This window comes from Capra hircus, chromosome 25 (genome assembly GCF_001704415.2).
Source record: "Capra hircus breed San Clemente chromosome 25, ASM170441v1, whole genome shotgun sequence".
NCBI classification, from domain to species: Eukaryota; Metazoa; Chordata; class Mammalia; order Artiodactyla; family Bovidae; genus Capra; species Capra hircus.
This window is the reverse complement of record NC_030832.1, coordinates 9,452,103-9,471,453: the sequence shown is the minus strand read 5'-3', so window position 1 is coordinate 9,471,453 and position 19,351 is coordinate 9,452,103. Positions and strand designations below refer to the sequence as shown.

At 48.7% G+C, this 19,351-nt stretch overlaps 1 protein-coding gene across 4 annotated transcripts in view; it reads right to left on the bottom strand.

The window, feature by feature from the left end:
• CIITA (class II major histocompatibility complex transactivator) overlaps positions 1 to 19,351 on the bottom strand; it is a 55,142-nt gene that overhangs the window by 15,744 nt on the left and 20,047 nt on the right. For 3 of the 4 annotated variants that reach the window (XM_018040957.1, XM_018040960.1, XM_018040961.1), the window contains exons 2-8: positions 10,424 to 10,570; positions 10,090 to 10,185; positions 6,609 to 6,671; positions 5,871 to 5,951; positions 3,023 to 3,067; positions 1,805 to 1,945; positions 869 to 1,012 (exon numbers count right to left, since the gene is read on the bottom strand). In XM_018040957.1, the coding sequence (XP_017896446.1) occupies positions 869 to 1,012; positions 1,805 to 1,945; positions 3,023 to 3,067; positions 5,871 to 5,951; positions 6,609 to 6,671; positions 10,090 to 10,185; positions 10,424 to 10,570 (717 nt within the window). The remainder of the gene's footprint in view (positions 1 to 868; positions 1,013 to 1,804; positions 1,946 to 3,022; positions 3,068 to 5,870; positions 5,952 to 6,608; positions 6,672 to 10,089; positions 10,186 to 10,423; positions 10,571 to 19,351) is intronic. The other variant, XM_018040959.1, reaches the window with a different exon arrangement.

Genomic DNA, 19,351 nt, shown 5'->3' with positions numbered 1-19,351 from the left:
CCCCAAATAAGGCTGTGGGGCTAGGGCTGGGGAAAGGGGATGGAAACTTCCCAAGGAAGTCATTTCAGGATGGAGTTGAGGAAAGAACTCTGGAATTATAGCTAGCTCCTGGAGCCTTGGTTTTCCCATCTGTGAAATGGAAACAATCATCTCATAGGGTGCTTAAGGGCAAATGCTACTAAGCACTTTCCCCACTATGTGGCCAGAGCTCATTTTCCTAGATATCTCTTGCTCCTGGAGCACCAGTTCATTATACAAAACTGGCAAGCAACTTTGAAAGGAAGTTCTTGAATCGAATAGAAGCATCTCCTAGGTGCGTTCTCTCTCCCTGAGAGCCCAGTGCATCCCTTCCCTTGGACAATCCGCAACCCTTCAATGGGGCAGGTCAGCAGGGACCACTTTGCCGACCTGGAAACAAGGCAGTTCAGAGAAAGCTGTACAAGCATGCGCACCAAGCTGTTCACAACAGTGCACTACAAGAGTGAGGGAGACACTCAGGAACTCTTGTAAGTATCTCTTACTGTTGTTTGGCTTGTTAATTAGCATGCAATGATGTCGTGATTTTAAAATATAATAAAGTTTTGTTTTGTTTTGTTTTTAAAAAGAAGGCTTAGTGGGGGAAAGTGACCCAAAAAAGGCCACTTAGCCATTTGGTGGGTGGTGGGTCCACTCGGACCATATTGGGGAGCTCTGCTTTGATTTTTGGGAAATGGGGACAGAGAAGGGTGTTCTGGGGAAGGAAGATCATGAGAAGATGCTAGGCTACACCTGTCAAATACTTGGGTGGGAGTGGGGAAGGGCCGCATGGGATACAGGAGCAGTCAGGTCACAGGAAGAGGAGGCGAGGAGCCCAGGTTCACACACTCACTTTGGTAGATGAGTATACTGGAGACCCCTGTCCCAGTCCCTGAGATCGGCCAGAGCCCCTGGGGCAGAGTGGAGAGAGTGGGGATAATCTGAATGGGTCCCGCGGGAAGACTCAGGCAGCTCAACAAGGAACTGGAAGGAGGTGCTGCAAGAGACAGAGAAGGTGATTTTTGGATTCTCCATTAAAATCTTTAAAAATATATATATATTTCAATTATCTAGAAAAATTAATATTATTGGCAGCACTGCACACAGCATGTGAGATCTTAGTTCCCAGACCACTGGTCCAGGGATCAGCCCCAGCCCCCTGCGCTGGAAGTGCAGAGTCTTAAGGGAAGTTCCTTCATTAACATCTGAGTTAATATCTAATGGAAAACAAAGTGAAAGTGTTAGTCTCTCAGTCATAACTCTTTGTGACACCATGGACTGTAGCCCGCCAGGCTCCTCTGTCCATGGAATTCTCCAGGCAGGAATCCTGGACTGGGTTGCCGTTCCCTCCCTGGCGAACACGGGTCTCCTACATTGCAGGCAGATTCTTTACCGTCTGAGTCACCAGGGAAGCCCCAGTGAATATCTGACTCCTTATAAAGGTCTACCGGAGAGCCGCAGCTGTGTCGGCCTGCACTTGGCGCTGTTACTGGTACCCAGCAGAGTAGCTGTCACAGAGGGTTCTCAGCTGATGAGTGATGAAAGCGCAGGGCTGGTGCGTGAATTTCCTAATTGGAGGGGATTCCCTGCTCTATCTCCCAGGGATGCGTTTCCTCCCAGGCATATTCTCCAGCACAGACTGAGTGGATGGGACCCGGGGACCAGATTGGCTGGGACAGACGTGGAGGAGACACTGGCAAAGGGAGGGATTCTACCCCTGCTGCCACAGCCACTCCCGGGGCACCTCCAGGGAGCGGGGAAGCCCACCCTCTTGGAGCCCCTAACATACCCAGGTCCTTCAGCTGGGTCTGGCTGGATGCTGGCTCCGTGTTGAACAGAGCAGAAGGCGGCGGGCAGGGCTGAGCCAAGGAGTCGCTCACTGGCCCCACCAGGAAAGTGCCAGTCACCACAGGCATGGTGAGGGGCTCGGCTGTGAGGAAGGGGGCGTGTTAGAGGCTGGGTGAGATCTGGAGTGGGGAGGTGTCCGGAGGGGCCTTCTTAGGGGTGGAGGAGGGCAGGGTGGATCTCTTTGCTGGCAGTGAAAGGAAACACCTGTCCTCAGGCCTGGGTGAAGCCGGTTTCATTTCAGCAACTGCTCTGTGCTAGGCAGTCCCCAGCCCCAGCCTCCTCTTTATGGCTGGGTCCTGAGTGCTTCCTACCATGGAAACCTAGGGGCGGGCAGACCTGTTAGCCCAGGCCCCTGTCACCCTCTCCAGCCAGTCACTGAGCCCCCAGGGACCCTAAGAGACCCCAACACTGCCCATCAGTCTGAGGCAGAAATCTATCTCCTCTGTTTAATTGCAAGTCCTTGGAGGGTGGACACTTGCCTCCCCCACTCAGACTGGGAGCTCTGTGAAGACAGAGACTTTTTCTCTATCATCTTCGTGGGCAGAATCCCTGACTTCTCCATCACATTTGAGTTTGCTGAGGGCAGAGACCAGGCTTCCTCCATCAGACTCGGGGGCTTTCATTCCTCAATCTGATCCCCACAAAGAGGCTGGTTTCCCCAGCTTTCCCAAAACAGCCAAGTGAGAGGGGAGGAGAAGGGGGAGCGGAGAGGAAGGGAGGGGAGGGGAGGAAGCATCTGGTGGGTCGGGGGGGAAAGGTGAGCGTGGAGGAAGAGGCTCACTGAGGCATGGGCGGAAGGGCACTGGGGAACCAGCCGATCCGAGGTGACTATACTCTGCAAGGAGACAGGTGACCTGCAGGCGCAGTGGAACTAGGTGGTGGGGGAGGTGAGTGGGGGGTCGCAGCTCTGACTCAGAGTTAAGAGGAGGGAGGCATCATTGGAGAGGCTTTGTAGGAGGAGCAGAATCTCCCAGCAGTCCTTGAACTTCAGAGCAATGGGCTATGGAATCATGACCTCGGTTTGAATCCCAGCCTCGCCTCTCACTTGCTGTGTGATCTCGGACAAGCGGCTTCACCTCTCTGAACCCCAACTTTCAAATGCCAGTTTCTGTGTGAACCTGAAGGGGCCCCCGCTTTCTTGCCCACCTGCCCTGCTCACCTAGCTTCCGGTGCTTCAGATCCACAGGCAGCTCCTCTGGGAAGGCTGCAGAGAGAACACCATGGTCATCAGCCCCAGGGTAGGGGTGTTCCAAGGCTGGAGGGGCTTGTGGACCTCAGCAGGCCTTGTCTTAAGTGACTGGGAAGTGGCCTTGGGGTCCTTTTCCTCCCCTGCCCCCAACCATTTCTGCCCCTACTCATCTGCTTGAGCCGGAACCCCATCTTGAAGCACCCGGGGCAATGAAGCATAGGGAGCGGCAGAACCACAGAGGGGACACAGAGGAGGTTTGTTTTGTTTTTAAACTTTTTTTGGCAGCACTGCAAGGCTTGTGGGATCTTAGTTCCCTGAGCAGGGATCGAACCCTCACCTCCTGCAATGGAATCATTGAGTCTTAACCACTCAAGTGCCAGGGAATTCCTAAGAGGAGTTTGAGTTTAAAAAATAACAATAATAATGATTAAAAGAAAAAACAACCTGCCTTTGGAGCCTTCCTAGCTGTGTATATCTGCCTCTTAGCATCTCTGAGCCTTTGACCTCTCATCTCTAAAATGGGTGCAGTGATTCCCACTTTGCAGGAGTGCACTGGAAATCAGTGAGTGAGTATTAAGCATGTAACACACGAGGAACACCCCTATGTGTCCTTTAGCAAGAGGCTGATGAAGCAAATTATAGTTCAACCCCCAGTGAAATACCCTAAAAATAACGAGGACGCTGAAGGATATATGGGGTGGTACTGGTGCCTGCAGTTTACCTTGAAATGCTCCAAAAGTAACATGGATGGATGGGTGGATGAATAGAGGGATGGCTAGAGACGTGTCAAACCTGATGTAGCCAAACACCGATGGTAGGGTGTAAGTGGTGGGTATACGGTTGCTTGTAGTACAACCCTTTCGCCTTTACTGTATGTTAAAGTTTTCCATAATAAAATATTAGGGGAAATGTTTATGCAATGAAAAGAAAGGAAGAAGGAAGGAAGGAGGGAAGAAGAGAAAAAGAGAAAGGAAGAGAGAAAGGCTGGGAGGGAGCAAGGAAGGAAAAGAAAGAAGAAAGGAGGGAAGGGAAATTCCCTGAAGGCAGGACCATGCGCTTTCCAACAGTGCTACAGAAATAACCGCCTAGACACATTTCATGAAGAAAGAGTGGAGGTGGTCATTTGCATGAAAAAACGTTTTTTAAGAGGTAACTTTTAGGCAAACAGAATATTTCTTCTTCTTTTTTTTTTAATCTTTGGGCCACCCTATATGGCCTGTGGGATCTGAGTTGCCTGACTAGGGATCGAACCCACACCCCTGCGTTGGCAATGTGGAGTCTTAACCACTGGACCAACAGAAAAGTGCCTGCATAGAATATTTCTAACAAGACCAAAAGGGAACTGGCAACACAGGTTGTCTTCAGAGAGGGAGAATAAGGGACTGGGGGAAAAGGGTGGGAGGGAGATTTTTTTTCCCACTGAATATTCTTTGCACATTTTGAATTTGTATGTCATGCACCTGTTTACCTGTTCAAATTCAATAAATAGGTTCAGGGCTTACACACAGTCTGGCACACAGTAAGGCACGTGATCAACTGTTATGCCTATTTTATGGAAATTATCATTCAATGGATAGTTATCGAGGTGCTCCTGTATGCCAGCCACATGCCAGGTGCTGGGGATGATAAGTAAGTGATAAGTGATAAGTAAGAAGGACAAGGTCCTCATGGTGGGGGAACTAAGCAAAGGCAATAAATAAAAGAAATCCAGATTGTGACAAGTGCTATGGAGACAGAGAGACACAAACAAGGTGAAAATAGGTGAGGTAAGTTATATGGAAAGTGTAGTCAAGGAAGGCTTTCGGGAGGAGGTGACATGTTGGCCAAGACCCGAGAGACTCCCAGGCCCATAATGGGAAGAAGTTGGGGGTGGGGGTGGATATCTCAGAGAGAGAGAACAGCAAGTGCAAAGGCCCTGGGGCTGGAAAGCATACATGGGTTACAGGAATGGAAAGAAGGCAGAGTGACTGGAACCTAGAGACTCACAGCAAGTTTGGAGAGCTGGGAAGCACCAGGTCATACAGGCCTGTATTTTGTAGCCACTGGAGGGTCAGTGTGTGTGTGTCAGTCACTTCAGTCATGCTCGACCCTTGGCAAACCCATGGACTGTAGCCTGCCAGGCTTCTCAGTCCATGGGCTTCTCCAAGCAAGTATTACTGGAGTGGGTTGCCATTTCCTCCTGCAGGGGATCTTCCCGACCCAGGGATTCAACCAAAGGAGTCTCTGGCACAGTAGGTGGATTCTTTACCGCTGACCCACTGGGGAAACCCAGAATGTCAGCAGGGCAGCAAATATGATCTGATTTGTATTTAAAAGTCCATGTTGCCTGCCAGGTAAGGGCAAATTAAGGAGGCAGGGAGACTGACAAGAGGCTCTGAGAGATGCAGGTACTCGCCCAAGATCACACGGATCTATTATAAATAACAGATCCAGGACTCAAACCCAGATCTTGCTGGCAAAAACCTGTGCTTGAAGAGCTTGTCCTTACACAGGGGGTGACAACTAAGGATGAAAGAGAAGCCAGAGCCCAGAGGTCCATTTGGACCCCAGAATAGCCAGGGGCAGAGACCCAGCAGGAGAGCGGCCAGTTGATCCTGGGCAATTCCTCCCTGTGTCACTAGGGAGCAGGGGTGAGGGGAGAGGAGGGAGGACTCCCAAGCCCAGGCCGAGCAGACAGGACTCAACGAGGGAAGCAACTGGGAGCCATCCCAGGGTTTAGAGCCAAGGCAGGGCCAGCAATCAAGCAAGGCTGGGCCAGACGAGGGGGTGGGGATGACGAGGAGGGTGTTGGGGAGGGATGGGGTGGTGGCTCACTCACGTCTTTTCTGAGTTTTCTGCCCTGCTTCCTCCAGCACCTCCACACTCTCGCTGGTCATTTCTTCCAATCCTATGTGCTCAACTTTGGGGAAAAACCAAAGACACCAACACATAGTCAGTGGACGTCCAAGGTGCCCCACTGACACTCCGTTGGGAGGGAATGTGATCACTCATTGAGGGGTGGTCCTCGGGTATTTCAGTGCTCCCCCAGGAACAAGGAAGGAAATGCAGGCTGAGCCAAGAACTGCCCCCACCCCCGCCAAGGGACAGTTAGGGAGTTTGAGATCACATGTACATACTGCTATATTTAAAATGGATAACCAACAAGAACCTATTCTATAGCACACAGAACTTTGCTCAATGTTATATGGCAGCTTGGATGGGAGGGGACTTTGGGGGAGAATGGATATTTGGCTGAGTCCCTTCACTGTCCACCTGAAACTATCACAACATCGTTAATCAGCTGTACTCTAATATAAAAAGTGAAAGTGAAAGTCGCTCAGTCGCATCCAATTCTTTGCAACCCCATGGACTGCAGCCCACCAGGCTCCTCTCTCCATGGAATTCTCTAGGCAAGAATACTGGAGTGGGTAGCCATTCCCTTCTCCAGGGTATCTTCCCAACCCAGGGATCAAACCTAGGTCTCCTGCATTGCAGGCAGATTCTTTATTGGCTGAGCAAGCAGGGAAACTAATATAAAATAAAAAGTTAAAAAGAAAACAAGAACTGGTCAACTTACTGAAAATGTCTTTGCTCAGGCCCTCCAGCTGAGTGTCCTGGAAGACGTACTGGTCCAATTCCGCTGCCCAGACGAGAAAAAGCACCATCAATCAATTACTTCTCACCAAGTCCTTATTGTACGCCTGGCCTTGGACTGTCAGGGAACTGTGACCCTTCAGACTTGGCGCACACTGGGGTTCAATAAATGTGTGCTGAACGAATGGTCAAATGAGTGAAGGAACACTGAACCTTCGTGGGCTGTCAATATAATTAATATTAATTAATTAATCTAATATATATCCATGCAAACTTTTCTATTGCTATAAAGTAGTACATCGCAGCATAGCAGAGTTGTCTTGAAAGTGAAGTGAAAGTCACTCAGTCATGTCTGACTCTTTGGGACCCCATGGACTGTACAGTCCACAGAATTCTCCAGGACAGAATATTGGAGTGGCTAGCCTTTCCCTTCTCCAGGGGATCTTCCCAACCCAGGGATCAAACCCAGGTCTGCCACATTGCAGGCAGATTCTTTACCAGCTGAGCCGCCAGGGAAGCCCAGAGTTGTCTGGGGTTTGAGTTTAAATGCCAGCTCTACTGCCCTCACCCCACTAGCTGTACAATCTTGGGTCTACTTAACCCCTCTGGGCCCCTATTTCCTCATCTGTGTAATGAGAATAAATAGTACCTACAACCCAGGGATGGATGGTGAGGATTGGACGCTCTGCATTTAAAGCAATCAACACAGTAGCCAGGACACAGCAAACACTCAATAAAGTGAAAGTGTTAGTGGTTAAGTCATATGTGGTTCTTTGCAACCCCAAGTGCTATAGCCTGCTGGGCTCCTCTGTTCATGGAATTCTCCAGGCAAGAATCCTGGAGTGAGTAGCCATCCCTTTCTGGTTAATTACATGAAGTGGAGCATGTCTTATGGCCAAGGGAAAGATAGCTATCATAGTAAGAGGGTGTATTTTGGGTTGGGGTAATCAAGGAGGTCTTCCCAGAGGCACGGATCCAGAAGCCAGACCTTGAAAGATGGGGGCAGAGTCTAAGAGATGAAAGTGGAGGGCTTCCTGGATAGTGGGGACAGAGTGAGGAAAGGTGGCTAGGAAACTCGTGAAATAGATGTCGTCAGTAAAAGTTTCGTGTTGGGGAAAGTTCGGACTTCATTTTACAGGCAATTGGGCTTCCCTGGTGGCTCAGATAGTAAAGAATCTGCCTACAATGTGGGAGACCTGGGTTCGATCCCTGGGTTGAGAAGATCCCTTGGAGAAGGGAATGGCAACCCACTCTAGTATTCTTGCCTGGAGAATTCTATAGACTGAGGAGCCTGGCAGGCTACAGGCCATGAGGTCGCAAAGAGTTGGATATGACTGAGCAACTAATACTTTCACTTTACAGGCAATAGGGAGCCATAAAAGGCTTCTAAGTGAGAGCGTGATGGTGGTGATGTGATAGTGAATATGATAATGATGGTGGTGTTGATGGTAGTGGTCGGGTGGAACCTAACACTTACTGAATGCTTATTGCAATCCTGCTCTAAATACGTTTCACACAGAAACTTATTCAATTCTCACAGTCATCCCACAAGGCAGGCAAGATTATTATTCCCATTTTATACACATGGAAGCCACTGTAATACTTCGAGATGTCTCAGAAGACTGAAGGCCCAGGAACACAGATTTGAGGAGGAAGCTGCCTCCTCCACTTGCTCTCACTTCCTGTATAGATGCCCCTAAGGGGGAAGTGAATCCTGATTTGGAAAAAAGCCCAAATCATTCATTACTGTCTCCAGCTCTGAGGGAATGTGAATACTTTCAGGCCTAAGCATTTCTGCTTCTTCCAAGGAAATTCCCAGGTAGGAAAGGAAGACGGTAGGCTCTCAATTCTATAATTTTTGAGTCACACGCAGTTTCTGCTCCTCTCCGTTTTCTGCCTGAGACATCCCATGGACAGAGGAGCCTGGTGAGCTACGTACAGTGCATGGGGTCGCAAAGAGCCAGATATGACTTAGCAGGTGAGCATGCACACACACATGCAGGCATGATGCTGAGTTAACTATGTGTGGGGAGAGACTAGCCATGTTCATGCCAGACCTCTTAACTGATGCGATTCTTGGGATACCAGGAAAAAAGACCACTAAGGACATCTGTACAGGTTGTTCACTGTGCAAATGTGCCCAGCTGAGAGGGCAAATGGGCGCAGGTATCCAGCCTGAACTTTGATAGCCAAGTTGTTACTCTCCCTTTTTTTTTTTCTCCTTATTTTGACTTTTTTGTTGTTTTAAAAATGTATTTATTTTTCATTGAAGGAGAATTGCTTTTCTGCCATACTTCAACATGAGTCAACCACAGGTATACAAAAAGCCTCTCTCTCCCACCTCACACCCCATCCCACTGCTCTAGGTTGTCACAAAGAATTTGTTACTTCCTAATAGGGGCTGCATCCTGAAAAGAAGAGGAGGCATTGTTTTCCTAATGCAGCAGAGCCTGTGCATGAGATAGTGGCAAACCTGGGAAGGAGGGATCCTTTACCTCACTCCACCAGAAAAAAAAGAAAAAGAAAAGAAACACCCTTCCCCAAAGAGTTCTGCCCTTGTCTAAAAGCTGTAGGTCTTTTTAAAGCTGCAAACAGTCTCTGATCTTAAGCCTTAGCAAACCTACTCACTCCAGATACTATTGTTCTTGTGGTTAAAAATAAGGACTTTGAAATAAGAAAGACCTAAGCTAGAATTTCAGACCTGCCTGTCACTATCGCTAATGCAGCCTTGAGTAGATGCTTTAATCTCTCTAAATCTCGATATCCTCATCTGTTAAATGAAGATACTGACAGTAGCTACTTCCTCTGTTTCTGGAAAGATTCAATGTGATAACACACACCGTGATTAGCAGGCTACAAATGCAAATGGGAATAATAATCACACCTGCCTTGTGGGATGACTATGAGACCTGAATAAGTTTCTGTGTGTACAGCGTTTGGAACAGGAACGTGCAAAGAGTAAGCATAAGTGTTGGGCACCACCAGACCCTACCATCAACACCATCATCACTATCATCACTCACTCAGAAGCCTTTCATGGCTCCCTATTACCTGGAGTCAAAACTTTCACTGCAGATGCCTGTCTCAAGAGTTTCCTAACCACCCTTTCTCACTCTGCCTCCACTACCCAGGAATCTATTACAAATACTGGACTAATTTAGCTTAGGAGTTGGGGAGAAAGAGAGGGAGGGTATGATATGGGCTTTGTGGGAAGGAAGGAAGGAAAAGCAGCAAATGGAAAAAGGTATAGAAACGGTGGCAGAAGATGGGAAGTTAAATTTATTTGCCTGGTGTTCATCCCCCCTTTTCCCAATTCGCTGTCCTTCTAACCCTCTCTTCCCATCCTTCTTGCTCTGATTTCTGACGGAGGGCCCGTTGGCTCCTGGGGAGACATTAACAAGAGAGGAAAAAAAAGAATCTTTCCCCTGAATTGTCCTTTTTCTGGGCTAAGAATGCTTTCTCACCAATATTGGCATAAGCCTCCCTGGTCTCTTCATCCCCTTCCATGTCACACAACAGCCTGCTGAACTGTTCGCAGTTGATGGTGTCTGTGTCAGGCTCTGGGAGAAAAAGACACTTGAATGAAGCTGGAAAGATCCGGGAAGGAGGCTGCTGGGGAAGGAGGGAGAGGCAGGGCGGGCTGGGAGGGTCCCCACCAGGAGCGAGCCCGGCCCGCAGTTGGAGCTGTCCGTGGTGCTGAGCGGAGCTCCGCGGCCAGCACTTCCCCTGGGTGGTATCTCCACTGCGGGCTGAGGGGTGCGGAGGGCCTTGAAAGGGGCCCGAGGGAGGGCAGCCCACCTGAGCAGAGATCTATCTCTTCTTCTGCTGTCAGATCCATCCGGTCGTAGAGGTGGTAGAGCTGCAAAGGGTCAGCACTGCTGTTGAGAAGTTCTAAGTAACTGCCTTCTAGAGGTCCCAGCTCCATGGTAGGGCACTGTCCACTGCCTGGAAGGGAGACACAGCAGTCAGCTCATGGGGTGTTGGAAAGATGCAGAGAATTAACACCTACCACAGTTCCCAGCTGGCTCTCTCGTTCAAGGCGAGGGTTGGCGGGAGCCAAAGAAAGTGAACAGAGGTTTCTCATTCAGCACTACTTATGTGCTCAGGGCAAAGAATATGCCTGCAATGCAGGAGACATGGGGTCGATCCCTGGATAGGGAAGATCCCCTAGAGAAGGGAATGGCTACCCACTCCAGTATTCTTGCCAGGAGAATTTCATGGACAGAGGAGCCTAGCGGACTACAGTCCATGGGGTCACAAAGAGTCAGACACAACTGAGTGACTAACAGTTTCACGTGTGTTCAGGACATTGAGGAGGAGAAGCCCTACATCTTTCCTCTAAGAATCTTTGTCACAGTGGGAAGATGCCCGTGATACAGAAAAGGGAACCAAAGAAGTGTCGATTCAGGACATCTCATACCTGGGAGCTAGGGGACCTAAGTTCTGCTGTTAGCACTACCATGAATGATAACAGCTAAGATGCACAGAATACCTACTATGTGCCAGACACAGTGTAGCAATTTAATTCTCACATCAACAACCATATGAGGTAGGTACTATTACTAACTTCATTTTAGACATGAGTAAACTGAGGCTCAGAGAGGCGAAGTGACCTATGTAAGGTAACCAAAGCCCAACCAGAGGTTAGTTCTGGGCAGTCTGACTCATAGACCTGTATTTAGGTGTTAGACTTTCCTGCCTTGGGTGACCTCAAGTAAGTCTGTGCTCCTCTCTGTGTTTCAGTTTCCTAATATCTAAATTGAAGGTGTTGAGACACATTTTCTCTAATATCTTTCATTAGTAATTGTTGGAGGACATATCAAATACCTTAGGTTCTACTTCATTTAATCTTCAAAACAGCCCTGGCTTAGTCCACACAAAAACTTGTATACAAATGTACATAGAAGCATGTTTCATAATAGCCAAAACATGGAGAAATTCAAATGACTATCAATGAATAAATGGATAAATAAAATGCAGAATATCCATACAATGCAATAACTGTTGTTGTTGTTCAGTTGCTTAGTCATGTCTGAGTCCTTGCAACCCCAGGGACTGCAGCACGCCAGGCTTCCCTGTCCTTCACCATCTCCCAGCATTTGCTCAAACCCATGTACATCAAATCAGTGAGGCCACCCAACCACCTCATCCTCTGTCACCCCCTTCTCCTCTGGCCCTCAATCTTTCCCAGCATCAGGCTCTTTTCCAATGGAATAGTATTCAAACATAATAAGCAATAAAGTATGGATACATACTTCAACATGGATGAAATTTGAAAACATCAAGATAAGTGAAGGGAGTCAGACACGAAGGCACATTTTGCATGATTCCGTTTATACAAAATGTACAGAAGAGACAAATCTTTGGAGATAGAAGGCAAATTCATAGTTGGCTACACTTGGAGGAGACAGAGACTTAAGGGGAGGGAAACGGGGAACAGCTGCTAGCGGTTATGAGGCTTTTCCGGGGGAATGATGAAACATTCTAAAGTTCACGGGGGATGGTTATATATCATACCAAAGTGGCCATTGTATACTTTAAATGGGTGAATTGTCTGAAATTTGAATTATATCCCAATAAAGCTGTTAAGAGCAAGAGTCGTGCGGGGGCTTCCCAGGTGGCACAGTGGTGAAGAATCCGACTGCCGATGCAGGAGACACGGGTTCGATCCCTGGGCTGGGAAGATCATCTGGAGGAGGAAATGGCAGCCCACTCCAGTATTCTTGCCTGGAAAACTCTATGGACAGAGGAGCCTGGTGGGCTACAGTCTACGGGGTCACAAGAGTCGGACAGGACTGAGTGACTGAGCACAGCACAAAGCTGTTAAAATGAAACAAAACACTGGCTCTGCGAGGCAGGTTTTATGGTCTTCCCTTTGCAGGGGAGTAACCTGAGGCTCGCAGGGGCTCAGAAGACCCCTGACGGACAGCTCTTGCTGGCTGGAGCCAGTGTGAAGCTCCGTCAGCTCCAGTGGCCCTGCCATCCCCCCGGTTTTGGTAGTCTATAATTCCACGATCTGCGCATTTCCCAATGCTGCTGCAACAGTGTGCCACAGGGCCAGTGTAGCTTAAGGCAATCAGTCTTATCCCCTCACAGTTCTGGAGGCCAGAAGTCTAAATCAAGGTGTCGGCAGCCTTAGTTCTTCTGGAGGCTCTAGGGGGACACCCTTCCTTGCTTCTTCTAGCTTTAGGGATTGATGGCATTCCTTGACTTGTGATTTTGAGGCCACATCACTCCATTCTACGCCTAAGTGCTCACATCATCCCCTAATCTGCATTTGTCTTAAATGGACACTGATTTAGAGCCTACCCAGACAAACCAGGCTTCCCTGATAGCTCAGTTAGTAAAGAATCCACCTACAATGCAGGAGACCTGGGTTCAATCCCTGGGTTGGGAAGATCCCCTGAAGAAGAGAAAGGCTACCCACTCCAGTATTCTGGCCTGGAGAATTCCATGAATATATTAAAGAGTACCTTTTGGAGAAGGGAATGGCAACCCACCCTAGTATTCTTGCCTGGAGAACCCCATGGACAGAGGAGAGCCTGGTGGGCTACAGTCTATGGAGTTGCAAAGAGTCAGACATGACGGTGAATTTCACTCACTCACTCAGATACACCAGGACATCAGTTCAAGATCTTTAACTTAATTACATCATCCACAAAGACCTTTTTTATTCCAAATAAAGTAGGACTCAATGCTCTAGGGGTTTTATGTTGACATATCTTTGAGGTGGAGGGGGAGGTCCAACATTCAACCCTCTATACTTGGGATGCAGACACATGCTGGAAAGAATCAAAAGAAGCTTCCTGGAGGAGGTGAGAAGAGCAATGGCCAGAAGGTCCAAGGTAGGCTTCCAATGCCCAGCCTGGGCCAGAGAAAAATGTAATTGAAACGGGAGGATCGTGAGAAAACACACATATGCGGCTCGCCACCAGCACCCAGGTGCTCTTTTTCCTTTCACTCATCAACAGCTCTCATTAGCTCTGAAGAGTCTCAACACAGAACCGGATATCACAGAGAATGAACTTTCCAGTCCAGCGAGACGCCCTGGCCAGGGTTGACTGTTTATAATGGGTTGGGTGGGGGTGGCAGGAACCCAGACATAGCAGGCTTGCGTTAATGACCCAGCCAACCATGACTAGAGGAAGTGGAACTGAAAGATGGGGCCACCAGCTCTCTTTTCTCGGAGCAGGGCCAAGGCTGGGAGGTGGGGGGATAGTCTTCACTTCTCCCAACAAGTCCTGGGAGCCAACCAAGCAATCTACTGTGCTCTCCAGGATGGTGAGAGAAGAGCTCTCTGCCCCAAATCTTGCCTGCTGCCCTGCCCCCATTTTCAATCTGCAGTCTTTATTGACAGCCTACGTTATAGCTAGCCATCTGCCTCTTTCTCCAGACAGTGAGATCTGGTAAGAACAGAGCCAGACTAACCCCAGCAATTCTGAGTTCTCCCACAAGGACTGCCAGGGACCTTCAGGCTCAATCTCCTTCATCCTACAGAGGAGAAGATGAAACCCTGAGATGGGCTGTGCCTTGCACAAGGCCCTCGAATCTGCTGGTGGTGGGGCCCACACCTAGCATAAGACTCCCAGTCCACACTCTTCCCTGCCAATCAAAATGTATCTGGTCAACTAAGCACCCCCATTTATCTAGGCTCAGGAATAGGGATCAGGTCCTATCACAGATGGACAAAGGAGGCAAATGTGGAGGGGAGGGAGCCTGAAGAAGCCTAGCTTATTGACAGGCTCAGCTGCAAACACTGGACAACAAATGTGGCCCAGTACCAGGGAAATACCCTGACTGCAGAGAAAGAAGGCAAATCCTTTGAGCTTCGGAATCAAACTGCCCGATTCTCAAATCATTCTTATCTACCAACTCACCATACCCTGGAAAGTTCATGTTTTAGATCTCTTGGAGCCTCGGTTTCCTCTTCTTTATTTTTAGGCCACGCTCACAGCTTGTGGTATGTTTGTTTCCCACATGTGTGTGCTCAGTTGCTCAGTTGTGTCCAACTCTGCGATCCATGGATTGTAGCCCACCAAGCTCCTCTTTCCATGGGCTTTTTCGGGTAAGAACACTGGAGCGGGGTGCCATTTTCTCCTCCAGGGGATCTTCCTGATCCAGGGATTGAACTAGAATCTCCTGCATTGGCAGGGGTATTCTTTACCACTGAGCCACCTGGGAAGCCCCTTAGTTCCCTGACCAGGGATAAAATCCAGGCCTCCTGCAGTGGGAGCATGGAGTCCTAACCATCAGACCACCAAGGAATTCCCTCAGTTTCCTTGTCTGTAAAGTGGTAGTCCATAAGGATTAGGTGAATTAATTCATGTAGAGCCCTTAGGAAGGTGACTGTCACTCAGTAAGTGCTTAAGGAATGAAAGCATAGCCACACACAGAGAGCACAATATGGATGATGGCTATGATTACTGTTAATTCGCCTCTAACCTCTGCAAGAATCACTGCAGATGGTGACTGCAGCCATGAAATTAAAAGATGCCAGCTCCTTGGAAGAAAAGTTATGACCAACCTAGACAGCATATTACAAAGCAGAGACATTACTTTGCCAACAAAGGTCCATCTAGTCAAAGCTATGATTTTTCCAGTAGTCATGTATGGATGTGAGGTTGGACTATAAAGAAAGCTGAGCACCGAAGAATTGATGCTTTAGAACTGTGGTGTTGGAGAAGACTCTTGAGAGTCCCTTGGACTGCAAGGAGATCCAACCAGTCCATCCTAAAGGAAATCAGTCTTGAATATTCATTGGAAGGACAGATGCTGACGCTGAAGCTCCAATCCTTTGGCCACCTGATTTGAAGAACAGACTCCTTGGAAAAGACCCTGATGCTGGGAAAGATTGAAGGCAGGAGAAGGGGACGACAGAGGATGAGATGGTTGGATGGCATCACCACCTCAATGGACATGAGTTTGAGTAAACTCTGGGAGTTGGTGATGGACAGGGAGGCCTGGCATGCTGCAGTCCATGGGGTCGCAAAGAGTCGGGCACGACTGAGCAACTGAACTGAACTGAACCTCTACAAGATTTATAAGGAGAGCTTTTCTCTTCCATACCTACCTTATGACATTGTGAAGCCAAGATTCCTGTTCTTTTGCATGAGGGGATCCCACAGCCTCCACAGGAGCAAGTAAGCCCTAGAATCAGCAGTGCCACCTGGAATGTCTGCTCTCAGACATCCCAGACATACATGTCAGCACCTCCCTGCATCTCCGAGACAAAGCCCACATCATACACGTTTCCTCTTGAATAGACAAGGATTTGCAGCTCACCACAGACGTCTGCCCCCAATCTGAATTCACCAAGAGCCCTAGGGAGGAGGCAGCTGGAGTATTATGCCCACTTGACCAAGGAGGTTCCTCAAACCCTTCACTAAAATGGCCTGTCTAAGGTCATCTAGTTGGAGAATCTGACTTTGAATCCTGGCTGGGAGACCTTAGGCAAGTGACTTGACCTTTCTGAGTATCAGCTTTCCCATCACTAGACTGGGATAATAATACTTACTTTGTGGGACCATCAAAAGGCCAGGAAGGGTTCTGCATGGTACACCAGGCACACCAAAGGCCATGGTAAAAGGAAGCCCAATCTACTGGGAGCCTGAGACTCCAGGCTTTCACTTTAGAGCTCCCCACAGTGCCATACTGCCTCCCACTCATGCTGAAATCGACTTGGCCTGGGACCTGCTGGTGTTCCCACAACCATGTTTCTTGTGTCTCTATATGCTTAGGAAGAATTTCAGGGGCTCCTAACTGGGCTCTATCCTCCCTGTGCAATTCCAGAGGGGCCTGGAGGCAGAGGGCCCTAACCAGCCCACTTCAAGGGAGAGAGTCCCCTACAGATCCCCCAGCACAGGCCAGAACCTCCAGGCGAGGGACCCTGTGAGTGCAGGAACCTTCCATCTAGCTCACCTATCCCCCACGCTCCAAGACACGGCAACCCCTCTCAGCTAGAATTCATTGGTGCCTCTGAGTGCTGGGCATCGAATGACATGTTTATAGGTATTATCCTATTTAGCTGAACTCACACAGTAGTCATATGTCTCCCCATCTCTCAGATGAAGAAACAGGCTCAAAGAGAAGAGCAATGAACTGGGACCTGAAGCAGCTGCCTGGCTCCAAGTCTCAGCTTCTTCCAGGCTCTTGGCAAAACCCACCCCTGGCCACACTGGGGAGGTGCCTTTGCCTGGCGGTGCACTGAAGCGTGGGTGGTAAGACGATTTCTCCTTTTGAGAAGCTGTTGGGGGTGCAGCTGAGGAGTGATCTGTGTCTTTTGGTAAAAGGGCAGTATTTTTAGAAGGTCATCTTTGGACCCACCCTTCCCCTTGGGCCACCACCATCTACATCCAATTTGAGAAAAAGCTCCTAATCCTTTTGCCACCAAAATCCCTTTGGGGGTTTGTTTCCATCTCCACTTCACATGACACCACAGGTTTTGAAAGAACGTACACACACAAATGGTTTTTGAAATAAAGCTTCATTTCCCTCTCCCCCGGAGGGAAATCAAGCATTACCAGAATGTTCTAGCGCAGATGCTGATATTCAGTTTTTATAGTTCTTCTGTGCTCTGCCTTGGGGAGAGTCCTTTTTTATCTTGGGGTGGTGCTAGATGTGCTCTGTTTATTATCTTGTATCAAGTGTCACACCAGCTCTGGGAGATTGGTGTTATTGTACCCATTACACAGATGGTGACAATGAGGTTAGGCTCACTTATCAGTTGCTTTCTTCCCAGAGAGGGGGTTATATCCTTGAGGATGTGAGGAGACATTGAGAGGCAGGAGAGGACTTCTTTGGTACTCCAAAGTTTTCAGCACTGCTCTGGACTGTGCTGAAACAGCATGAGAAAAAATACTTCCCTATTTGTTGACTGTGAGCTCCTCCCAAGGAAGAAGTGGAAAATCTCCGAACTATGTGTCTAGAGACACAGGTTTGAGTTCCAATTCTGCCTTTGATCTTGAATTCCTTTCTCTACCCATCTGAGCCTTAGTTTTGCCAGCTGGGTGTGGAAGCCCACTCAGACGAGGCATTTAGCGGTTCTAGATTCCTTATTGCTTACCAGCTTTCCTCCCTGCCTTTCCCTCAAACCCCCCTAACACCACTCTGCCCCCCAACTTCATGATAAGTTTCTTCCGGATGCCACTTTGTGGCAGGAAGCCAGAAGCCCAGGGTTACTTATCTACCACAAGCAGCTCCCAGTCAGCATCTCAGCGGATCAAACAAGTTCCTCTTTTCCTCCTGCTCCCTATAGGCCCCCAGATAAATTCAGCAAGACACCTTGCACTTTTTTTCCCTTCCAAATCTGTAAAACAATGATTTACTGAGCATCTCCTACAAGAAAGTCACTGGGCTCAGTTCTCTGAGGGCCTTAGAGAGGTTTAAAACACAACCCCTGCCAAGAAGCTTGCAGTGTAGGCCTGGATGATATTTTAGAAAAGAGACAAAATGTGAGGATAATGGTACAGTGGCTAAGGGTGCAAGCTCTGGGTTCAAACTCCAGTTCCACGCTAACTGAGTGACCTCAGATAAGTTACTCAGCCTCTCTGAGTTGTGGAATCTATTGATCTTAGGTCGCACGGAGTCGACCTCATTAGACTGCTATGCATGTGTGCGTGTGTGCTCTGTTGTCCAGTCGTGTCTGACTCTGCGACCCTGTGGATGTAGCCCCACCAGGCTCCTCTGTCCATGGAAGTCTCCAGGCAAGAATACTGGAGTGGGTTGCCATGCCCTCCTCCACGGGATCCTCCCGACCCAGGGACCGAACCCACGTCTTCTGTGGTTCCTGCACTGCAGGGAGATTCTTTACCAATGAGCCCTGGGGAAGCCCTCATTAGGCAGCTATGACTTGCCCAAAGTGACATATCCAAGAAGTACTACTAAGATGTAAACTCCAATATGGAAGCAGCAAGGTGTCACTTGCCACCGTACAAGTGACAAAACTAGAAAACTGAACAATGCCAAGGGGTTGGTGGGATTGGATGTTTGCAGAGCCACCTGCAGAGCAACCTGGCACCCCCTAAAATACCTAAGGGTGCAGAGCTCCTACAATGCAGCGATTCAGTTCTTGGATATATACCAAAGAAACACCCGCACAACTCCATGAGGACACCCATCGGAAGTTGCCCACCGCCAGTACGGTTTGCGGTGACCAGGAGTTGGAGGCCACCTGGGTATCCGTTGCTAGAGGAAGGATGGTACCAAGTAGCTGCTGTAGTCTGCAGGGGATGATGCTGTGATCAGAAGCCACAGTCCAAAGGCACATGGAGGCGGATCTTAATAACACAGTACAGAGTGGAAACACACGAAGCAGAGTAGTTCTTCTAGATGTACAGAGTGACATACAGGTGCAGAAAAACAAGAGCAACACGTATTTTAGAACACACTCCAACAAAAGGATACACCTCGAGTGCATTAGAGTGGGTGTCCAGAAAGAGGAAAGAGTAACGGGGAATAGGGAAGTTAAATAAGACAGATGCCTCAAGTGGACTAAAGATCAGACTGTACTGCAAAGTGAGATGTGTAGTTAACTCAAGATTGGAAAAGGCTCCTGAAGTTTAAGAGAAACAAAACAAAACCGAAGATGACGGAAGCTACCTGGGGTGAGGTATGTCTGTGGCTCACCAAACAGGGCCTGACACCCACAGATGTTCAAATAAAGGAAGAAAACTGCACTCTTGCCACCCTGTAGACTGCCAGGGATGGGTGGATGGGCCCAGGAGCCCC